The sequence below is a fragment of the Taudactylus pleione genome, unplaced genomic scaffold, assembly GCF_031769625.1.
Source record: "Taudactylus pleione unplaced genomic scaffold, aTauple2 ptg000842l, whole genome shotgun sequence".
NCBI classification, from domain to species: domain Eukaryota; kingdom Metazoa; phylum Chordata; class Amphibia; order Anura; family Myobatrachidae; genus Taudactylus; species Taudactylus pleione.
In genome coordinates this window covers 3,674,291-3,692,500 of record NW_028285244.1, presented here as the reverse complement: position 1 = coordinate 3,692,500, position 18,210 = coordinate 3,674,291, and the positions used below count along the sequence as shown (strand labels likewise).

At 42.5% G+C, this 18,210-nt stretch overlaps 1 protein-coding gene and 1 pseudogene across 1 annotated transcript in view; both read right to left on the bottom strand.

Annotated features, from left to right (window-relative positions):
• The window catches only part of XPO4 (exportin 4), a 138,934-nt gene that overhangs the window by 38,305 nt on the left and 82,419 nt on the right, over positions 1-18,210 (bottom strand). Inside the window, exons 8-9 of the mRNA XM_088458528.1 lie at positions 9,227-9,384; positions 8,899-9,073 (exon numbers count right to left, since the gene is read on the bottom strand). Of these exons, the coding sequence (XP_088314654.1) occupies positions 8,899-9,073; positions 9,227-9,384 (333 nt within the window). The remainder of the gene's footprint in view (positions 1-8,898; positions 9,074-9,226; positions 9,385-18,210) is intronic.
• LOC148474479 (5S ribosomal RNA) lies at positions 3,466-3,584 on the bottom strand (annotated as a pseudogene).

Genomic DNA, 18,210 nt, shown 5'->3' with positions numbered 1-18,210 from the left:
TCGGAGGAAGCCCAAGCAACACAGAGAACATACAAACTCAACACAGATAGCGGTTCTGGGTGGAATCAAACCCATGACCAGCATGCTGCGAGGCAGAAATGCTAACCACAGACTGACAATACCATCCTTGAATGTAATTATACAAAAACAAAGTAATCTAAATGAAGAAACGTATACTCTAGAACAGGGGTGGGCAATAAGCTGCACTCCAGCTGCTGTTGACATACACATCCCCGCACAACCTGCCACATTTTTAACATGCACTAATTGCAAAACTGAGGCAGGGCATGCTGGGATGTGTAGTCCCACAGCAGCTGTAGGGTAGCTTGCTGAACACCCCTGCTCTAGAAAGAGCAAAACGCTGTGGAAGATATCCGGTGAAGGTTCATAATGTTGACATGGTCATTAGGTCACCAATCAATATGTAGATATGTATTTAGGTTGGCATGATTAAAATATCTATATGTTCAGAATGTCGACATTTAACATGACGACACCAAAATGTTGAGATTTTTTGGTTGATTTTTAGGATTAGTGATCCTAAAAATTTTAGGATTATTTTAATTTTAGGATGATTTTTAGGATTATTGATATTTTACACATGCCAACCTAAATACATGCCTACATATTGACTGTTGACCTAATGACCACGTCGACTTTCTGACTGTTGACAAGTCACACCAAATCCCTGTGGAAATAGGAATAGCCATAAAAACAGTTGTATGATAATATATCAACTGCAGAGTAGCTATTAACTATCCCGTGTGAATGGATCATACAACTCACCAATAACCTCTGCAATCTGGCTGGACCAATTTGCAATATGTAGCACCTATCCTTGTGTATCAACACCTATTTCCCTATAGAATGTAAGCTTGCGAGCAGGGCCCTCTTACCTTTATGTCTCTCTGTTACTACCCAGTTTTGTTCTATTAATGTTGTTTCCAATTGTAAAGTGCAACAGAATATACTCTATATAAGTAAGTTAATTAATAATAAATATCATTTCATTTATTCTGCAATGTAAAAATATTTCTTTGGTAGAATTTAGGTACAGCCTAACTTAATGGTGGGTAGCCATCATATCCCACAAGATGTCACTCCATTCATTTTTGCACCCATCACATAATTACTTATTACATGTCGGGGTGTGATATCAGAAGCTGGTCTGTTTTCCAGGGAAGAGGTAAACTGTACTCTGAAAAGAATAATTCATTTTCTACCAAATGAAAAGGCAGCTACCACTAAAGTGATCCTATTTCGGCAATAATTACAATTACAAAGAGAAGAGGCTATTTATAATCTTAATATAAAAAGTGGAGATCATGGGGATGATGTAGAATGTTTGTAGTTTTGCAAATTGCGCCCGTACAAATATGCGAGTTAAATAGGTCAGCCTTTTTTTTCCTTTTACAGTTGCATTATTCCTAGGCCAGGGGTTCCCTATCCTCAAGGCACCTTAAAAGCCCAGGTTTTAGGGATATCCATGCTTGTGCATAGGTGGTATAGTCATGTACTAATTACGTCACCTGTGCTTAAGTATGGATATCCTGAAAACCTGGACTGTTAGGATGCATTGAGGACCAAGTTTGGGAACCACTGTCCTAGGTGCACCTCAACTCTAAAATATATAACCACCATGTAAGTGAGGGCTTGCAATAAAAGTGTAGGACTGATACAGTACATATACACTGTGAGCCCTTACTGTAATGTACAGACCTTGCACAGGATCTGCCTTGGGCCACAAGCTTGGAGACACATGCAGATGAAAGTATTAGAACAAGCGGAGCTCATGTGCTTTATGACAAGCTTACAATGGCGACGCGCAAAACAAAAATGCACTTTTATCCAACGATAAATCACTCACTATGTTCAAGTATCCCTTGTTCTTATGAAAACCTTTTCTACAGGTCAGACTCCTTTAACCTCTATGGCTAAAGGTTGACAGAAACTGATGGTCACTGTCCTGATACAATCTATAGTTACTGACACAAAGAGAAGCAATACAACCAAAAATAAGAGTTATGGTATAACATACCTTTGTTAACTCTTTTTCTTCGAGGTCCATGGGGCCCACAGCCATTACGTTGGGGATATCCCAAAGCACTAAACCTACGGGCGGGGACGCTCCTGACACTCGGAAGAGAGGAGAACCATACGCCCGAAGGAGGCATCCTGAGAGGCAAAAGTGTCAAAGGCATAACAATTGACAAAGGTGTGCACGGAAGACCATGTTGCTGCCCTGCAGAACTATTCAGCAGAGGCACCCCAGCAGGCCACCCACGAAGGCCCCACTGACTGTGTGGATGTACCTTTACTGAGTCTGGCACCACCAGACTAGTCTGACCTGAGGAATCGTCATATGAATCCATCTGACCAGCGTCCGCTTATTGGCTGGCCAGCCTTATGACTGTCATACAGTACAAAAAGGAACCTACTTCCTCATGCTGTTGGCGCGATCCACATAATTATGTAGCGCACGGCCAACATCCAAGGAAGCCTCACCTACCAAGAGGTTTGTAGTCTGAAAGCTGCGACCACAATCTCTACTTTCATATAGAACCAGAATACCACTCTTGGAAGGTATTCCGCCCTAGTATGAAGTACCGCTGTCTCCCAATGACTAATTGAAACGGGGAAGCGGGAAGGAAGTGCTGCTAGATCAGAGACCCTCCAGTATGACGAAAAGAACATACTCGAGAAAACCTAACCCCCTAGGGCCACATTTTCTCAGTTCACCCTGGAGAACATACAAAGTTTTGTAATAAAATGCAGCCAGAAGTAAGTTTCTTGTTCTCTGAATTACAGAACATCCTTTCTTCAAGGCGGAGGTCTGAAGAACCATGCCGTCCAAGATGGACGAGCCAGGTCTAGATACAGGAAGGGATCCTGTATTAACAGGTCCGACCCTAGCAGAAGAGGCCACAGAATGTCTATGGAGTAACTCTGCAGGTTGGCGAACCAGCAGCGTCTGGGTCAAGCAGGGACTATCAGTATTACTGTTGCATATTCCCGTTAACCCTTATAGGGAGGGATAGCGGGTGAAGCAAATACGCTAGTTTGAAGCTCTACTCTACTGCCAGAGCATCCACAAACACTGTGCCCGTACCTGGGGACCCTGTGCTTGTGATCAAGGCCATGAGGTCTACCTCTACAAGACCCATCCATCCACAAGGCTCTGAAATACCTGTGGATGAAGAGCCCACACTCTCTGGCGTAGGAAGTCCACTTCCAAATTAAGGACTCCTGGTATGAACACAACCGATCTCGCTGGAAAATTACACTCTTTAGAACAGTGACCACCACAACCCATTTATATTAAGTCCAGTGAGGACACCCCCATCGCCCCTCTCTGTGGCTTGGCCCGCGTAAGGGGCCGACGCCATCTGGTCTTTGTCAGCAAAGACCTAGCAGCCTGTAGTAATTGTTGAATGGCTACTAAAGATGATGCCCTGCCTCAACCACTGCCTACAGCACCTGGTATTCCCAGGTGGTCTCCCATCAAAGTACTAACCAGGACCAACACGGCATAGCTTCCAAAGTCAGAGGAGATTGGGCATGTCCAGTGTGGTATGGCTGTAGGTAAAATGTCCATTCATGATGGAAATAGAGGGCATAATCATAGGGGCTGCTGCTACAGATCACACATGAGACCAACTCAGGGGCTCCAGCCATCTGTCTTACCTTTTCATTGGACATACAAGGTTTATCCAATGTCTAGTATTAATGTGACCATCATTTTACATCCAATGTACCCACGTATCTTTGTAGCGGGTTACATGAGGAGAAACAGTAGTGATAGACTTATGCTGACAAGGCAGCATAATACAGCAGATTTCAAAAGTCACATGTAATGCACATGATACATATATATATATATATATATATATATATATGCACACACACACATGTACACACACACACACACGACATACATATACGCATATCCACTGTTCATACACACTAAGCCCTCTGGCCAACTACCAAAACACCAGGTAGGACCTAGAGCTCTGTATGACCTGATCACCGCAGTGGAGGCATATATACATACATGCATCAAAATTTTTTTAGTCAACTACGAACAGCTGACGAGGCTAAGTAGGACATCAAGCTCTGTATAACCTGGCCATCCACAGAGAGGCACCCAGCAAGATGAACCAAATCTCCTGAGAACATTTGCAAGTAACCCACAACAAGCGTCGGTTTACAGAAAACCGACATGTGAAGCACTCTCTAACCCCAAACTGCAGTTTAGGGGTTTCAGGAAAGTACATTTTTGAACAGTTGCACATTCACGCCTAACTGACCAGTTCTGCAAGATCTACCTGTAGATTTGCCTCAATCCGTACTGAATCCAAGCAACAAAAGTTGGTAGGATTCCAATGTTATGCTCTTTCCTGGGAACAAGGCATACTCAGGGATAGCCAACTTCCCTCCCCCCCCCAATCAGTACTTAACTCAGCTGAGTTTTCCTAATTAGGAGAGGGGGGGGCAACCCAGCCCTACCAGTATATGTGAATCACAATTTAGCCCATACAGCCTACAGCTGGGGCCAATGTAATGTGCTCATCTTCACACTTAAGCTGGCCACACATCTAAAGATTATCTGTCCAACCAGCCAACTTGTTGATTGGTTGGAATGAAAATGTGGTAAGGATGAGAGCAAATGACAATCAGCAATTTGCTCCCAAATGCCAGAAAATGGACAAAAACTGGTGTTTGAACAAATTGTTTAGATCAAACATTTAACAAACTTTTCTGACGAACATTTTCATCTGTTTTATGGCATTTAGGAGCAAATTGCTGATCAGCAGTTACTCCCATACGTTACCAGATTTTCATTCCAACCAATTAACAAGTTGGCTGGTTGGATGTAAGTTGGTCTAGTGTGTGGCCAGCTTTAGTCTTTTCAGAAACAAAGGCAGCATAACTCAGCAAAACTTAACGCATTTAAGCAGTATATTTGCCATAGGCTCTTAATCAAAAAAGCACACCAGCTTAATAGGATATTTGAGCCTGTTCGACCTGCCACTAAGCAAGATATTTCGGTCCATAATCTGGGAAAAGGAAACCCAAGGGAGTTCCTATCCAGAAGCTGGGAGGTTTGTCTACTTGACACAGTAACCACATAATCAGATTGTATGAAATCCTGTGGGGAAAACCCCCCCAGCACAGGGCCCTTAGCCGCCTGTCCTTCAGACTCTGAGACATAATAATGACAAGTTCTGAGTACACATGCGATTTTGTTTCACCTTGACTACCCACACACCCGTAGGAAAGGGTTAAGGGAAAAGACAGTGATAATTTACAGGAGTCACAGTTCTTTTACCTAAGAAACAGTATCCATAAAACAACAATCACATGTCATGCATAAACACTCTGCGAGTCATATGCATATAAGCTCTCACTACCACCATCAGCCTAGGCTTCGGTAGGATAGAGCCCTGTGAAAACCTGAACCAGCAGTAGGAAAGGAATACAGGGAGACTGCCCAGCGTCCTGAAGGAGCAGCATTCAGACAGCAACTGACATACATGCTGGCTGCCCTATGGAGGCTGGGAGTGGCAACTCACCATCACTGCGCCAGAGGACTGAACTAGTGTGTGGATTGGGGATGGGGCCGCCGGGGAAGCGCACCTCCCCTATGTTGCTTGGACCCCCTATCCCAGCGGTCTAGTGTAGGAAACATCTGTATGCCTCCCGACCGCAACTTAACCTGTAGGAAAAGGTTAAGGGGAAAGACAGTGATAGTTTACAGAAGTCACAGTTCTTTTTACATAAGAAACAGTATCCACAAAACAACAATCACATGTCATGCATAAACACTCTGCGAGTCATATGCATATAAGCTCTCACTACCACCATCAGCCTAGGCTTAGGTAGGATAGAGCCCTGTAAAAACCTAAACCAGCAGTAGGCAAGGTATACAGGGAGACTGCCCAGTGTCCTGTAGGAGCAGTGTTCAGAGAGCAACTGACATACACTCTGGCTGCCTTATATGGAGGCTGGGAGGAGCAATCCACAATCACTGCACCAGAAGACTGAACTGGCGTGTGGATTGGGGGAGGGGCCGCCGGGGAAGCGTACCTCCCCTATGCTGCTTGGACCTGCCCGGTAAACTGACCTGGCCGCCGCCACAAGCCCCGGCTAATCAGGAACATCAAATCCCGGCGGTCTAGGCTAGGAGACAAGCCGTATGCCTCCTGACAGCAGCGCGCCTCCGGCCAGTCTCACCGCCGGCGGCCGAACCGCCATGTGGTCCCGGCGTCAGCAGCCGCCGCAACCACCTGCTTACCTGCCATCCCCTTGATCTGGTTGTGGTCCAGGGCCTGAGAGCCCCTGCCGAATCCGCACCCATGGACCTACCAAGGCTAGCGGTGTGGCGCCGGAGGAGGTAGTTGCAGTGCGTGGCCGGTGCGCCTCCAATCAGGCGCGAGGCTGCTTCCAGGACAGCTCAGACCACCCGCTGAGATAGAGAGTAAAACTCTTTTTTTTATTTAGCTACTCGTCGGCAGGACTGCTCCAGCAGTCCCACTGTCTATGTGGTGAGCACACCAAACAGGAAAAACTGGCTACCTGAGGCAGGGGGTGGGGTATATGTGGAGGAACCCCGATGCATCCTGGGAGCAGAGAGCTCGTTTGTGTTAACTGTTTGGTGACCAGGATTCATACCCTAACGTAATGGCTGTAGACCCCATGGACCCCGAAGAAGAAATAAGGGTTCATCCGAGGATAAGTCCTGACAGCATAGACATTATATTACTGTAATGACCCTGGACAGAAGGGGACACAGTAGTTAGTAGATGATCATCAGACCTTGCAGGCTGTGATTAGGTCTATGTGCACATGTGTTTATGACCATCCTTTATTTATGATGAATATCTCCAGGCAAAAGTGCTTCAGAAATGACCTGACTCTGAGCCAGCTAATCCAAGTCTATAACCTGGAAACACTGCAGCCAATTCAACAAGCCCTGTCAAATGCCGGCAACGCAACAAACAAATCAGGACAAGTAATATGCCACTGCATTCCAGCAGCACATGACAATACAATAACCTGCAATACAACAGATGCTAAGAGACCCTTAATAGCTGCAATTTATAACTTAATTGAGATGTGGTGTATGAAACAAGTGCTTGTTGTGTATTATACCGGCTGCAGACACATCTAGAAGGATGAATGGTATCCAGTGCTTAATAACGCTGTGCAGCTGGGAAATAAACTCACACAGTGGGCAATACTGGTTACATGTCACTTCCCCAATTATTACTAAATGGGACGTTGTTACATAGCTAGATACGATATCAGGTCAGTTGCGTCATGCATGTAACGTTGCATTCCCTCTAGCCGAAGTACGGTTACCCTATCAGATATTTCGCATAATAATGCCGAAGACGAGGTCGGAGATAAAAGCAGGTAGTGATTGGAATTTGTAGCATGCAATCTCAGATCTTGGGGTCAGGCAAAACCAAGCAGGATTACGGTAGTGAACATAATCAAAAGAAATAAAAGTATAAAATAAAAAAAATGTTAAATAATTATGGTTCTTAAATAAAAATGAAAAGTAAAACATTTTAGAATTTACAGTGCAGAGATAACATATAGTGCATAATGCCAGTCATCTCCGATCAGTCTGCATAGAAAATATTTTGTAGACTAGGAGTAAAACACAGTATAACAGTCCTCTGCCGATATAGAGTTGCTATAGGAGGAAATACGGAACCAAGAGTAATACAATGACAACCTCACTCATTCTAGAACAAAACATCCCAAGACGACAACAACACACGACCAACTAGAGGTGGAACATTTATACAGTATGTTGGCTTTGGTATAGCATCATGGCACAAAGGTATTGGAGATTTTCATTACATGGTGTACGGTAACAATCAACAGTACTGCACACAGCTATTTACCCATATCCCTATTAAATAAGCGTCAAATATTTCTCCGATTAACAATATGTAAAATGGTCATGTCATTTTTGGAAAGAAACCGCAGTAAATCAGCGCGATTGGAGTGGAGGCAGCCATTTTATGAGCTGAACAAATAGCGATGAGAAATAGCCTATACAGTCCCTGGGGACTGACTTATTAACCCGAGGTGGACCTTTCCTCGCAGCTTCAGGCACTGCGAGGAAAAGTTTGCAAGAAAAGGTACCCATGGGGGAAGGGTTAAGGTGCGGGGAAAACCCATTGATGCCGCACTTTATGAGTTTTCGTGCATTAACTCGTTTTACCGCGCTGAGAAAATGCTAATTGAATAGCATTTCCCAGCGTGGCACAGGTAATTAGCCGCTAATTGGATTTTTACCCCTTAGAGTCTATAAATCTATTTTTCCCTGGAAATTTCTCACAAGCCTATTTCATAGCTTACTGTATGGGATAACTTAAACTTCATTGTAAGGATGTTACAAGTCATCAAATTTTGTTTAACATTACAAGGGGTAAATGTTGCGACAAAACTGCAATTGATGTCAATTAATAAAGCCCCTGTTCAGTGTAATAACCTTATAATTACTACAAATATTAAATTACTTTTCTATGTAATAAAATTCTATATTAGAAGTTGGGTTTTTGACCAATTTCCAGTCACCATAGTAGCAAGACAGCCCTGAAGGAGATGTCCCATGCTGGCATAACGGTAGCAAATAGCTCTCCCACAGAACACGGAACCCCCAGGTGACTTCTAATATCCGTAATAATTTGCAGCAGGTGGCAAGTCATTCCTTATAATGTACGAGTTCTCTATTGGACACTGAAGTGTTTATAAGCGGTAACAACAGAACACAGATATAGATATATAATATACACCTACATCATTTGTGTATTATTAAACTGTACACTACGATTCAGACAGGACACCATGATGCCCGAAAGAGAACATAAGAGTACTTACTACTTCCTCCAGGGCGGCACTTCTTCCAAAGGAACACGTGAGGTGGGTGAGGCAGTTCACAAAAGATGAAAAAAGGTCATTAGGAATGGCAGTCAAAATGTTGCGTGGAAAAACGGTTATTAAATTGCTGATTATATTGGAAACTCCCACCGCTTCCGAATCTTCTATTTCTATCCTGAACAAAAAGAGAAAAGAAAGCGGAGACTGAAATAATTCTCACACGCTGCAGAGAAGACAGCAAAATATCTGAACCCTGAAATGAATGTACAATAATCTAACCATCTATACAAACACAACAATAACGACACATAATAAAAGCTACACATACCCATTAATTGTACTAAGTAACCCTTCAATGAAATGCGCCAAGTAATCGACCTGAGACCTCTCATCAGGAAAGATGGGTCCGTTGAGAGATGCGAGCTGTGCTAAGCATTGGAGAGAGTCCTGGGCCATGTCTGAATCTTCTCGGATTTTCCGGTGAACCTGCAGGGAACACAGTATGGTCACCAGCTGTGTCTGGTCCGAACATCCCCCCCCCCTCTCCCTCCCCTTGTGGAAGCAGAGCCTTACACTATTTCCAAGTGAGGGAAATCAGCAGGTCTCTAATCCACAGGAGGGTCGGCAGCAGTCCCCTTTTCCACCAGTCTTGTACTCATAATTTAAAATAGCTAAAAAGTTCCTGGGTGCTACCTTCATCTTGAAGGCTGAGCTGAAACAGATGCCAGTCTGAGACTCGCTGCTCCTTCTAAAAACAGCAGTCATGACAGTTATCTGGATTATGTAAGTTATGCTCAGGCTACTGCGTCTGGCTATACTTAGATGACAGTTTCAAATCAAGTGTATACGGATGCAGCTCTGATGGAGGTAAACAGCACAGGAAGCTAATCAGGCTCTGCAGGGTGGCCTGGCCATGCCTTTGAACCGTACCACAGTCAATCATTTGCAATACGAAAGCCTACAAGTTGTGCCACAGCCAAAACGATCCTCTCGTCAATCAGCAGCACCCTGGCACGTATGCCTATTAACTAGTTAAATGACAGTCTCCTGTTAAGATTTCAAGTGGTGCAGTACCCCCATGTGGCCGCTGTGTTCAAAGATAATCCCAGATAGTGTTCACTTACATAGACACCTGTGTGACGGCCACTGCTGAGCTCCTAGTGCATTGCACACCATACCAAAACAGCTTATAGGGACATTATAATGTAACACAGGCTGTGATAACCCCCAACGCTGTATAAAACAAGTGTACGGTCATGTCTGAGAATAGCCAAGTTCAAGTGTCATTCCTTGGCCAACGTCAAGCAGAACCTACAGTTTTATGTGAACATCCGATTACTCGTTCTGCAGCTTATGGCTAATACCAAAATGGACACCACCATCAAAATTGTGTATTTTAAATGTATATATAAAAATTTAATAAATCTACAGTTGGTTGTTTATAGTATTTTGCTGACATAACTGCGACTGTTGCTTTTCTCGCTCCCAATGCCCACACAAAATGTACAAAAAACTAATACAATCTTTCCAGGATAAGATAACAGCTTACGCTCACTAATATATAAACTACGTGAGAAAGGCTCTCTGTATAGGATGCACATTACAATATCATTATGGAAAAGGCCACAAAAATACAAGCTCGCTCACCCCAACACAACCCCTCCCATGAAAATCACTGCTGGGGTAATAGGGTTATCCTTTATCAAATGGGAAACCAAATTTTGGTCTTTACAATCTCAGCAAATGTGGTTGTAATACCTGCTCCGTCGTCCATACCGGGGTTTCAGTATGTGATGCCAAAATTAGATTTTATCCTAGGGTTGAATAAATACTGTGAGTCTTGTCATCTAAAAAAAGTTATGCTGTCACCTAAATTCTGGCAGTATTTGCTATTGATGTTAATGGATGAGCCTACTCCCTGGATCATTAAAAGATTCTGCGGGATCCTAGATTTGACTGACTGGCTCATGAATTCTACATTCGCTGCCTTGTCTCATCCTCAACTCAAATTTATTAACAGCTGTATGTTTTGTGGGGGGGGGGGGGTTTTGTTCCAAAACTTCTTTAATTACATAACTCCCACTCTGGGAGAACAATAGAAAATGTCAAAAGTGCTATTTTGGGCTTTTTGCTATTGAAGTCGGTCTCTGCTCCAACAAGTCCCTAGCACAGTGTTGGCTAACCTTGACACTCCAGCTGTTGTGGAACTATATATCCCAGCATGCCCTGCCACAGTTTTAGCATGTCCTAATAGCAAAACTGTAGCAGTGCATGCTGGGTTATGTAGTTCCATAACAGCTGGAGTGTCAAGGTTAACCAACACTGCCCTAGCAGGTAAACGGCAACGAGAGAGACCATAGAGATAACTGGCCAGGAGGCAAGTGCAGTGCCAACAATCCATTAACCAAGGCGTATGATGGAACAGGGACGGAGAAAATGGGACACATTTTACTTTCCTCTACTCCGGTGCCCATTATGTGCATTGCACTGTACCAGTGCCCTCCTACATAGATTAGTAATCACTGCCCAAAAAAAAATATATATATATTTTTTTTTTAAATACAAAACAAAAATAAAAAAAATGGTTTTAGTTGACATTTATGCATTTAAAACATGGGAAAACGTGTAACTATGCTAACGAATGATCTACAAAGTCATATTCCATTAGGGTTAGTGGCAGTATATTTGTACAAAGAACAGAGACAAAGCTGGCTATATCCTGGGACCCACATACATACTGCAGGTGCACATATTTTCCATATGGAGCCAGTTTACACTTTGCCAAACATTGTCCTTTATTTGATCCAAAAGTTCAAGATTAATTAATCCCAAAGGGGCCATATTGCTTTTATTGAGCTCCAAGAACTCCTCAGATTCCCAATGGCCGAGGAGGTCTCCAACATTTCCACCTAATCAAAATACTGCAGAAACCTGATCTGTTCACACAATGTGTCAGGCCTGGTGGAATGCAGCCGGGCGCACTCAGCGCACAGGGAATGTTACCATTCACTTCAATTACTCACATTTCAAGAGGAACAAGAAAATAAAAAGAGGCCACAAGAAAAAACAAACGGGAAGATGGATTCCCCTACATCTATGACAGGGACACATTACCATGGGATCAATAGACAGGGCGTCACGGTCTAAGCAAATCTCAGACATTGCCCGTAGGCACGTACATATGGATCAAAAAGGTAACATTTCATATCACAACATTAGACAATGTAACCTAGTAGTGCGCCTTGTGTCAAGGCTTAAGCCCCCCCCGGCAGTTGAAGTTACAGATGTGCAGCAAAAGCTGCACAACGTTCACCAATCGATCGTACACAATCTAATGATTTTCATAATCATTAGACCGTATACGATCTGACACAGACACATTTAACCCAGCACCCACCGCCCAGTGGTGCCCTGGAGAGGGGGACCCCTTTATTGGGGGGAGGGGGGGTCCTAGCTCCCCAGGGATTCGCGGTCAGGGCTGATGCTGCAGCTGGGGAGCCCAGTGAAAGGGCTCCCATGGCTGTGGCATTAGCCCCCCGCTAGAAAAAGTCTGGTGCTGGTTCAGGTAAATTACAGGGGAACCCTACTCATTTTTTTCCCCTGTATTTCCAGAACCGGATCAGAGCCCAGTGCTGGCTGCACAGAATACAGGGGACCCCTACGTCGTTTGTCCTCCGTATTTTGGCAACCAGGGCTGATTCTGGTTGTTCTTGAGTACGGGGCACCCCTACGTTGTTTGTCCCCTGAATTTAAGCACACCCAGCACTGGGTCACTAAAAGCCCGGGACTGGTTGGTATTTTGCGGAGGTGGGGGGAGGCCTTTTTTTTTCCACCGCAGCAGCACAGACAGGTTTCACGGGCCCATCCGTGCTCAGTGTCAATGACACAGATGCAAGTAGCACGGATCTCCTGGTCCGTGCGTGCATCTGTGTCATTGAAATATACAGCAGCACAGACAGGTCTCAAGGACCCGCCCGTGCTCTGTGTCAATGACACAGATGCAAGTAGCACGGATCTCCCTGGTCCGTGCTACATGCATCTCTATCGTGTACGATGTGACAAACAGCATACGATGTAGGTCACATAGTACACTATAGATCGTAATCTTATGGTTTTCCCATAAGATCTACGATCCGACTAGACGACTGCAGGGGTGCGCATCGGCATCGTAATGGTGCAGAAACACACGATGTGCACGATTGATCGTTACGATCGATCGAAATAGTCCACATCGTGTGAAAAATCGCACCGTGTATGGGGGCCTTTAGCGGATTGCCTAGCACTGTCTATTCAAAATAGCAATTCAAGATTAGTTGACCGATAAAATAAATACATTTAATTGTTTCCCCTTAACTGGCCGATCCATTTTTTCCTAGAACCGCTCAGAAATTAGTCAGGTTTTTTTTAAGGATTGAATTAGGACAAGAACATCTATTTAAAAACTTATCCAACATTATTTTATTTAAAAAAAAAAAACAACACATCTTTTCGAAACTCAGTATTTACTACTGCACGTATGCAGTTGTAGTCTACAGGATGTCTGGACGGCAGGGGCTACTGCTCCAATACGAGAACTGGTGCGGAGGTCTGAAAATCAAAGCCATAGAATTGCTCCTCTCGACAACAAAACAATGTGTAGAATAAGCCTATATTAATGAAATCTTAAATAAATGAAAAAAAAAAATTCATAGAGAGGCTTCGATATATCGGGAAGATGGATAAGCTTGGATGATCGGACCTCACTGTTTGACGGAAGCGCTGCTGGTTATATGTCCCCTACGGCTGATCCTCTCAGCAGCCGCCGGGAATACGCTGGGGGCAGAGGCGCGCCTTTATTTACATATCCCCAGCGGCTGGGAGCAAGATGCTCTGGTATTTTCATTTTAGCAGTGATCGGTACACAATGGGAGTTGATCCGAGGGTGCAAGGGGCCGGAGAGGTACCTCTGAGCTTGGTGGCTTACCTTTCCAGTAGCCACCCAGCCTGCATTTCTGACGGGTCACATTAGATGCGACCATGTCAGGGAAAGCCTGGTGTGGTTCCAACTGATGTGATCACACCAGTGGCTAAAAAGTGCATTTATCGCTCTACAAAACCATAAAAATACAGCTAAACCACTGGAACCCATATTTAAAACCTTATAATTACAACCATCTCATAAGGAGAAATGTATAAGTTTCTATCGACATTGTGTGTGCACATTCCTTCCAATAACAATATCTGACCGGAAGACGATGGACGACATTATATCTATATAGAGCAACAATATAAGACAAACAGGCCAATAAATTATGGGAAATACATTTTTCAGTGTTAATGTCAATCTGTTCCTGGCGCTAAAACAGTACCTGTGGCCTTCTCACAGAGGGTGCAGCCATTCTGTGGTCTGAATCAGATTTAAAATACAGCCGAGAATTCCCATTAATAGCACCTCATGCCTCAGCCATGACACTATTTCCTGGTAGATGGCGTCATTAGTCCCTAGAGAGCCGAAAACCGGATTAGCCTACAAAACGTCTCCCTCGCCTGTATGAGACGACAGGTCCACACTAAGGATAAACAGCTGGAGACGTATAGAAACCCAATATTGCTTGAGATGGGATAATGTTATTTTTAGGAATAGAATAGCGCAGGGATCTAAAACGGATGGCCACTTCATAAACAACGCCGTAATTACGCCACGTCTCTTCGAAACCAAGATCAAAGCCGCCCTATAAAACAAGATGATGGATTAGGCCGGCTCAATCTGGCTGGCAATAAAGAGTACACGTTTCTCGCCCGCCGAGGCAAATCTCTGATTATAGATAATATATGGTTGCATTGTTACGAGGTGTTTATATTCTGACTCACTCACCATGGAGACCCAATGGAGGACTGTGGAAGTGAGAACAACAGGGGAGGATATAAGGGGTTAACTGGCTGAGCCGGAGGATATTTGCAGGAGGTGGTCACAGCTGAGCAGGAGCAGTTGTTGAGAGGTCTACTAGACAGCTGTCCAATGTGCCTGTTACTGCTCCGCTATGGACTTTTACACCTCATCAGAAGAGAAACAGTGGGTTAGCGAGTCTCCCGCAGCCAAGCCGTTCATAGACACAACAGACTGCACCTCTGACCAAGCAGTTGTCCCCTTGCCCTGTACACTGGGTGGATGAGTTGGGCAACACCTCTCCTATGGAGGGTAAACACTTTTTTTTAGTGCGCAGCATTAACCCTTTATTTTGTACAAAGGACACAGAGAAGGTGCTTGTCTTTTCATATGAAAGTTTGGTTTATATAACCTTTAAAGCTCTCTCCAATATCGCAGTATTAAAACTTTATGATTAATATTACTGGAAAGAATTCCCCAGAAAAGTGAAAAAAAAAAAAAAGTTACAAAAATTGTTGGGTCACAAAATAAATCATTAAGATATTAATGTGAATTTAGTCATTTTAATCGTTGCTTGAAAAGGCGAGCTAGGTTGCTAGAGAAGAGCGACCTATGTTAACAGTTAATACACCATCCTATTAAAAACTAACTAAATCGATTGACGCCGATCTTCACTTGGTGGTGCAGTACTCTACAGGTTCTCTTTCACACTATCCCTCTTTATTTTCCTTTCCTCTTCTCTTTTTTTTTTCCATTTTTTTTGTATTTAATATTTTTAATAGTTGTTTTTGCTATGTTATTATACAAAATAGGGTGACCTATTTAAGGTGTTTAAACCATTTATATGCATCAGTGTATTGCGTGCATTATGAGGTGTATGTTTTGCATTTACTCTTGATATACTATACCTTAAATAAACTATTTAAATTAAGAGATTAAAAAAAACAACTAAATCATGTTCAATAGTTGGCAAAGTTCTTCAGCATAATACAGTCTCATAATGATCATGCTAGTAAAATGAATGATTGGGTGACCGAGATAGCCCTTAATATAGGGATATTAATGGCATGCCCAAATGGGCTGTTTTACTTCTAAAAGTGCTCCCACCACGGCAATGTGTCAAGTTTTTTTTCCCCCAAGACAATATCTGAAAGTAAAGGCACACATCCACTACCCGATTAAACAGAGCGATTGAACGATAACGACATCGTTCAATCGCTTTTAATCGGGCACAAATCGGGCAGCTTAATGTCAAAAACGACCAGCGATGCGCGCTCCCACTGGACGTTTTTGACATCTTTCATCGCCCAAAAATGCTGGTCAATCTGCCGATAACGACAAACTGGCCATGTTCGGGGATGATTGATGAGCCTGCACTGAACGACTGATCGTTCAGTATAGGCACAGCATAGACTGTGAAACGACTGCACGATTACAATGTCGTAATCGCGCAGTCGTTTCAGTCTGCTAGTGGATGTGCCCCTTAAGACTCGTTTAAAAACCAGCGGTAATGAGTTCTTGCACATTATACGGTCCCATAAGGATCATGCTAGTAAAATTTACTAACAGTGCAAGAGCCCATATTATCAGAATATATTGTGAAATTGACGTGCGCGTTGTCCGTAAGATAATCAGGATTTTGAAATTTTTTATTTAAAGTACAGTTAAAAGGTTTCAAATTAAGATGTTGTACAACTGGGATTGACAGTGTCATTTATGTTATTTCCTATACGTGTGTTTAGTGCTTTAGGGAGAGCATGAATAAATGTATGAAATCAGGTTGAGAATTTACCAGTGTCTTGTCGCATCACATTGAAAAAAAATGGAGATGAATGGGTTACATTTCCAAGTAACAACATACTCTGTATGAGAAGGAGGTGGCGATATATACGAAAATAGCTCTCTTTATGAGAAATCATTTTGGATTTTCCAACTGGGACTGAGGACATTTATGGGTTTAAATCCAGATTTGATTTATCCATTTGTGTAGGCGAACAAAACACTATACTATAACTAGTTCTCTTGGTTACACAAGCTATTACTCCCTAAGTCAAGCTTTTCATATTTTATATTACATGTATTGTACAATGGATACAATTAATTCATAATTAAGCCAAGGTTTAATATTCTTTTGGAATTTATTACATTTGAGGTTTTACAGTTGTCATAGGCAAGAATTTATACATACACACACAATATATATATATATATATATATATATATATATACATATACACACACATACATACATACGGGGGCGTAATCAGAGGAATCCGGAAGTTGGACATGTAAAGCGGAAGGGACCAGAGGAGATCTGACGGCGTGAGGAGCGGCAACAGGTATATAAGGTATGTGTTGTTTGTATACATGTTGTTATGTCTGAAACCTGAAGACGGGCTATTAAAGTCCGGAACGTTGCAAACTATGGCAGCCTTTCAAGTTTATTAAAAAGTTCACTGATTGTCGCACTTGGAGATTTATATTTATATACGTAGCAGGCACCGTGGCATGTCTTATACAAATGGAAGAGGAGTGCATGGCCTTTCGTTACATACATATACATACATACATATATATATATACATATACACACACACACCGTTACCTTTGAAGCTAAAGCAAGTTCAGGTTATTCTTTTGAATGTTTATTAGCATATCTTAAGATATTATTTCTCTATTATCCCTTGCCTAAGATTTTTGCACTAAATGCAGCAGCACACGAGACAAAGTGATCAGCAGAAACATTTAGCTGTACTCCACGCCTTCCTAATTTTATAAGCGTGGTCAGCCAGTAGATATTTTATGTATCATAATATAATAACTCTGCAGTTTGTTTAAAAATAAATCACATTCACATTGGTAATTTATGTAGCAGATTCACATATATGGTATTATATATTCAATGTGTTGATAGTTCCTTTACCACTTCAGTTTCTGTATTTATAGAGGTCATGCAACAGTGGGGAGCTGTCCTCTGATTAAACACCTGAACTCGAACAAACAAAGCAAAAGGTTTCTCTTTTTGTACTTAACCTATATGGTGATTAATTCTATTTTTATTTGATAATAAATGGTATCAATCAGGGGGTCTGATAACTAAAAAAAAAAATATATAAAATGTATTACAGGTTGAGTCTCTCATATCCAAAATGCTTGGGACCAGGGGTATTTTGGATAACGGAATATTCCGTATTTTGGAATATTTGCATATCATAATGAAATATCTTGGGAATGGGACCCCAATATACACACAGAATGCATTTATGTGTTATATACACCTTATACACACAGCCTGCAGGTCATTTTATACAATATTTTCAATAATTTTGTGGCTCAAGCTAAGTTTGTGTACAGAAATGAAATTCATTTATGTTTAATATACACCTTATACACACAGCCTGAAGGTAATTTTATACAATATTTTTAATAGTTTGTGCCTTAGACAA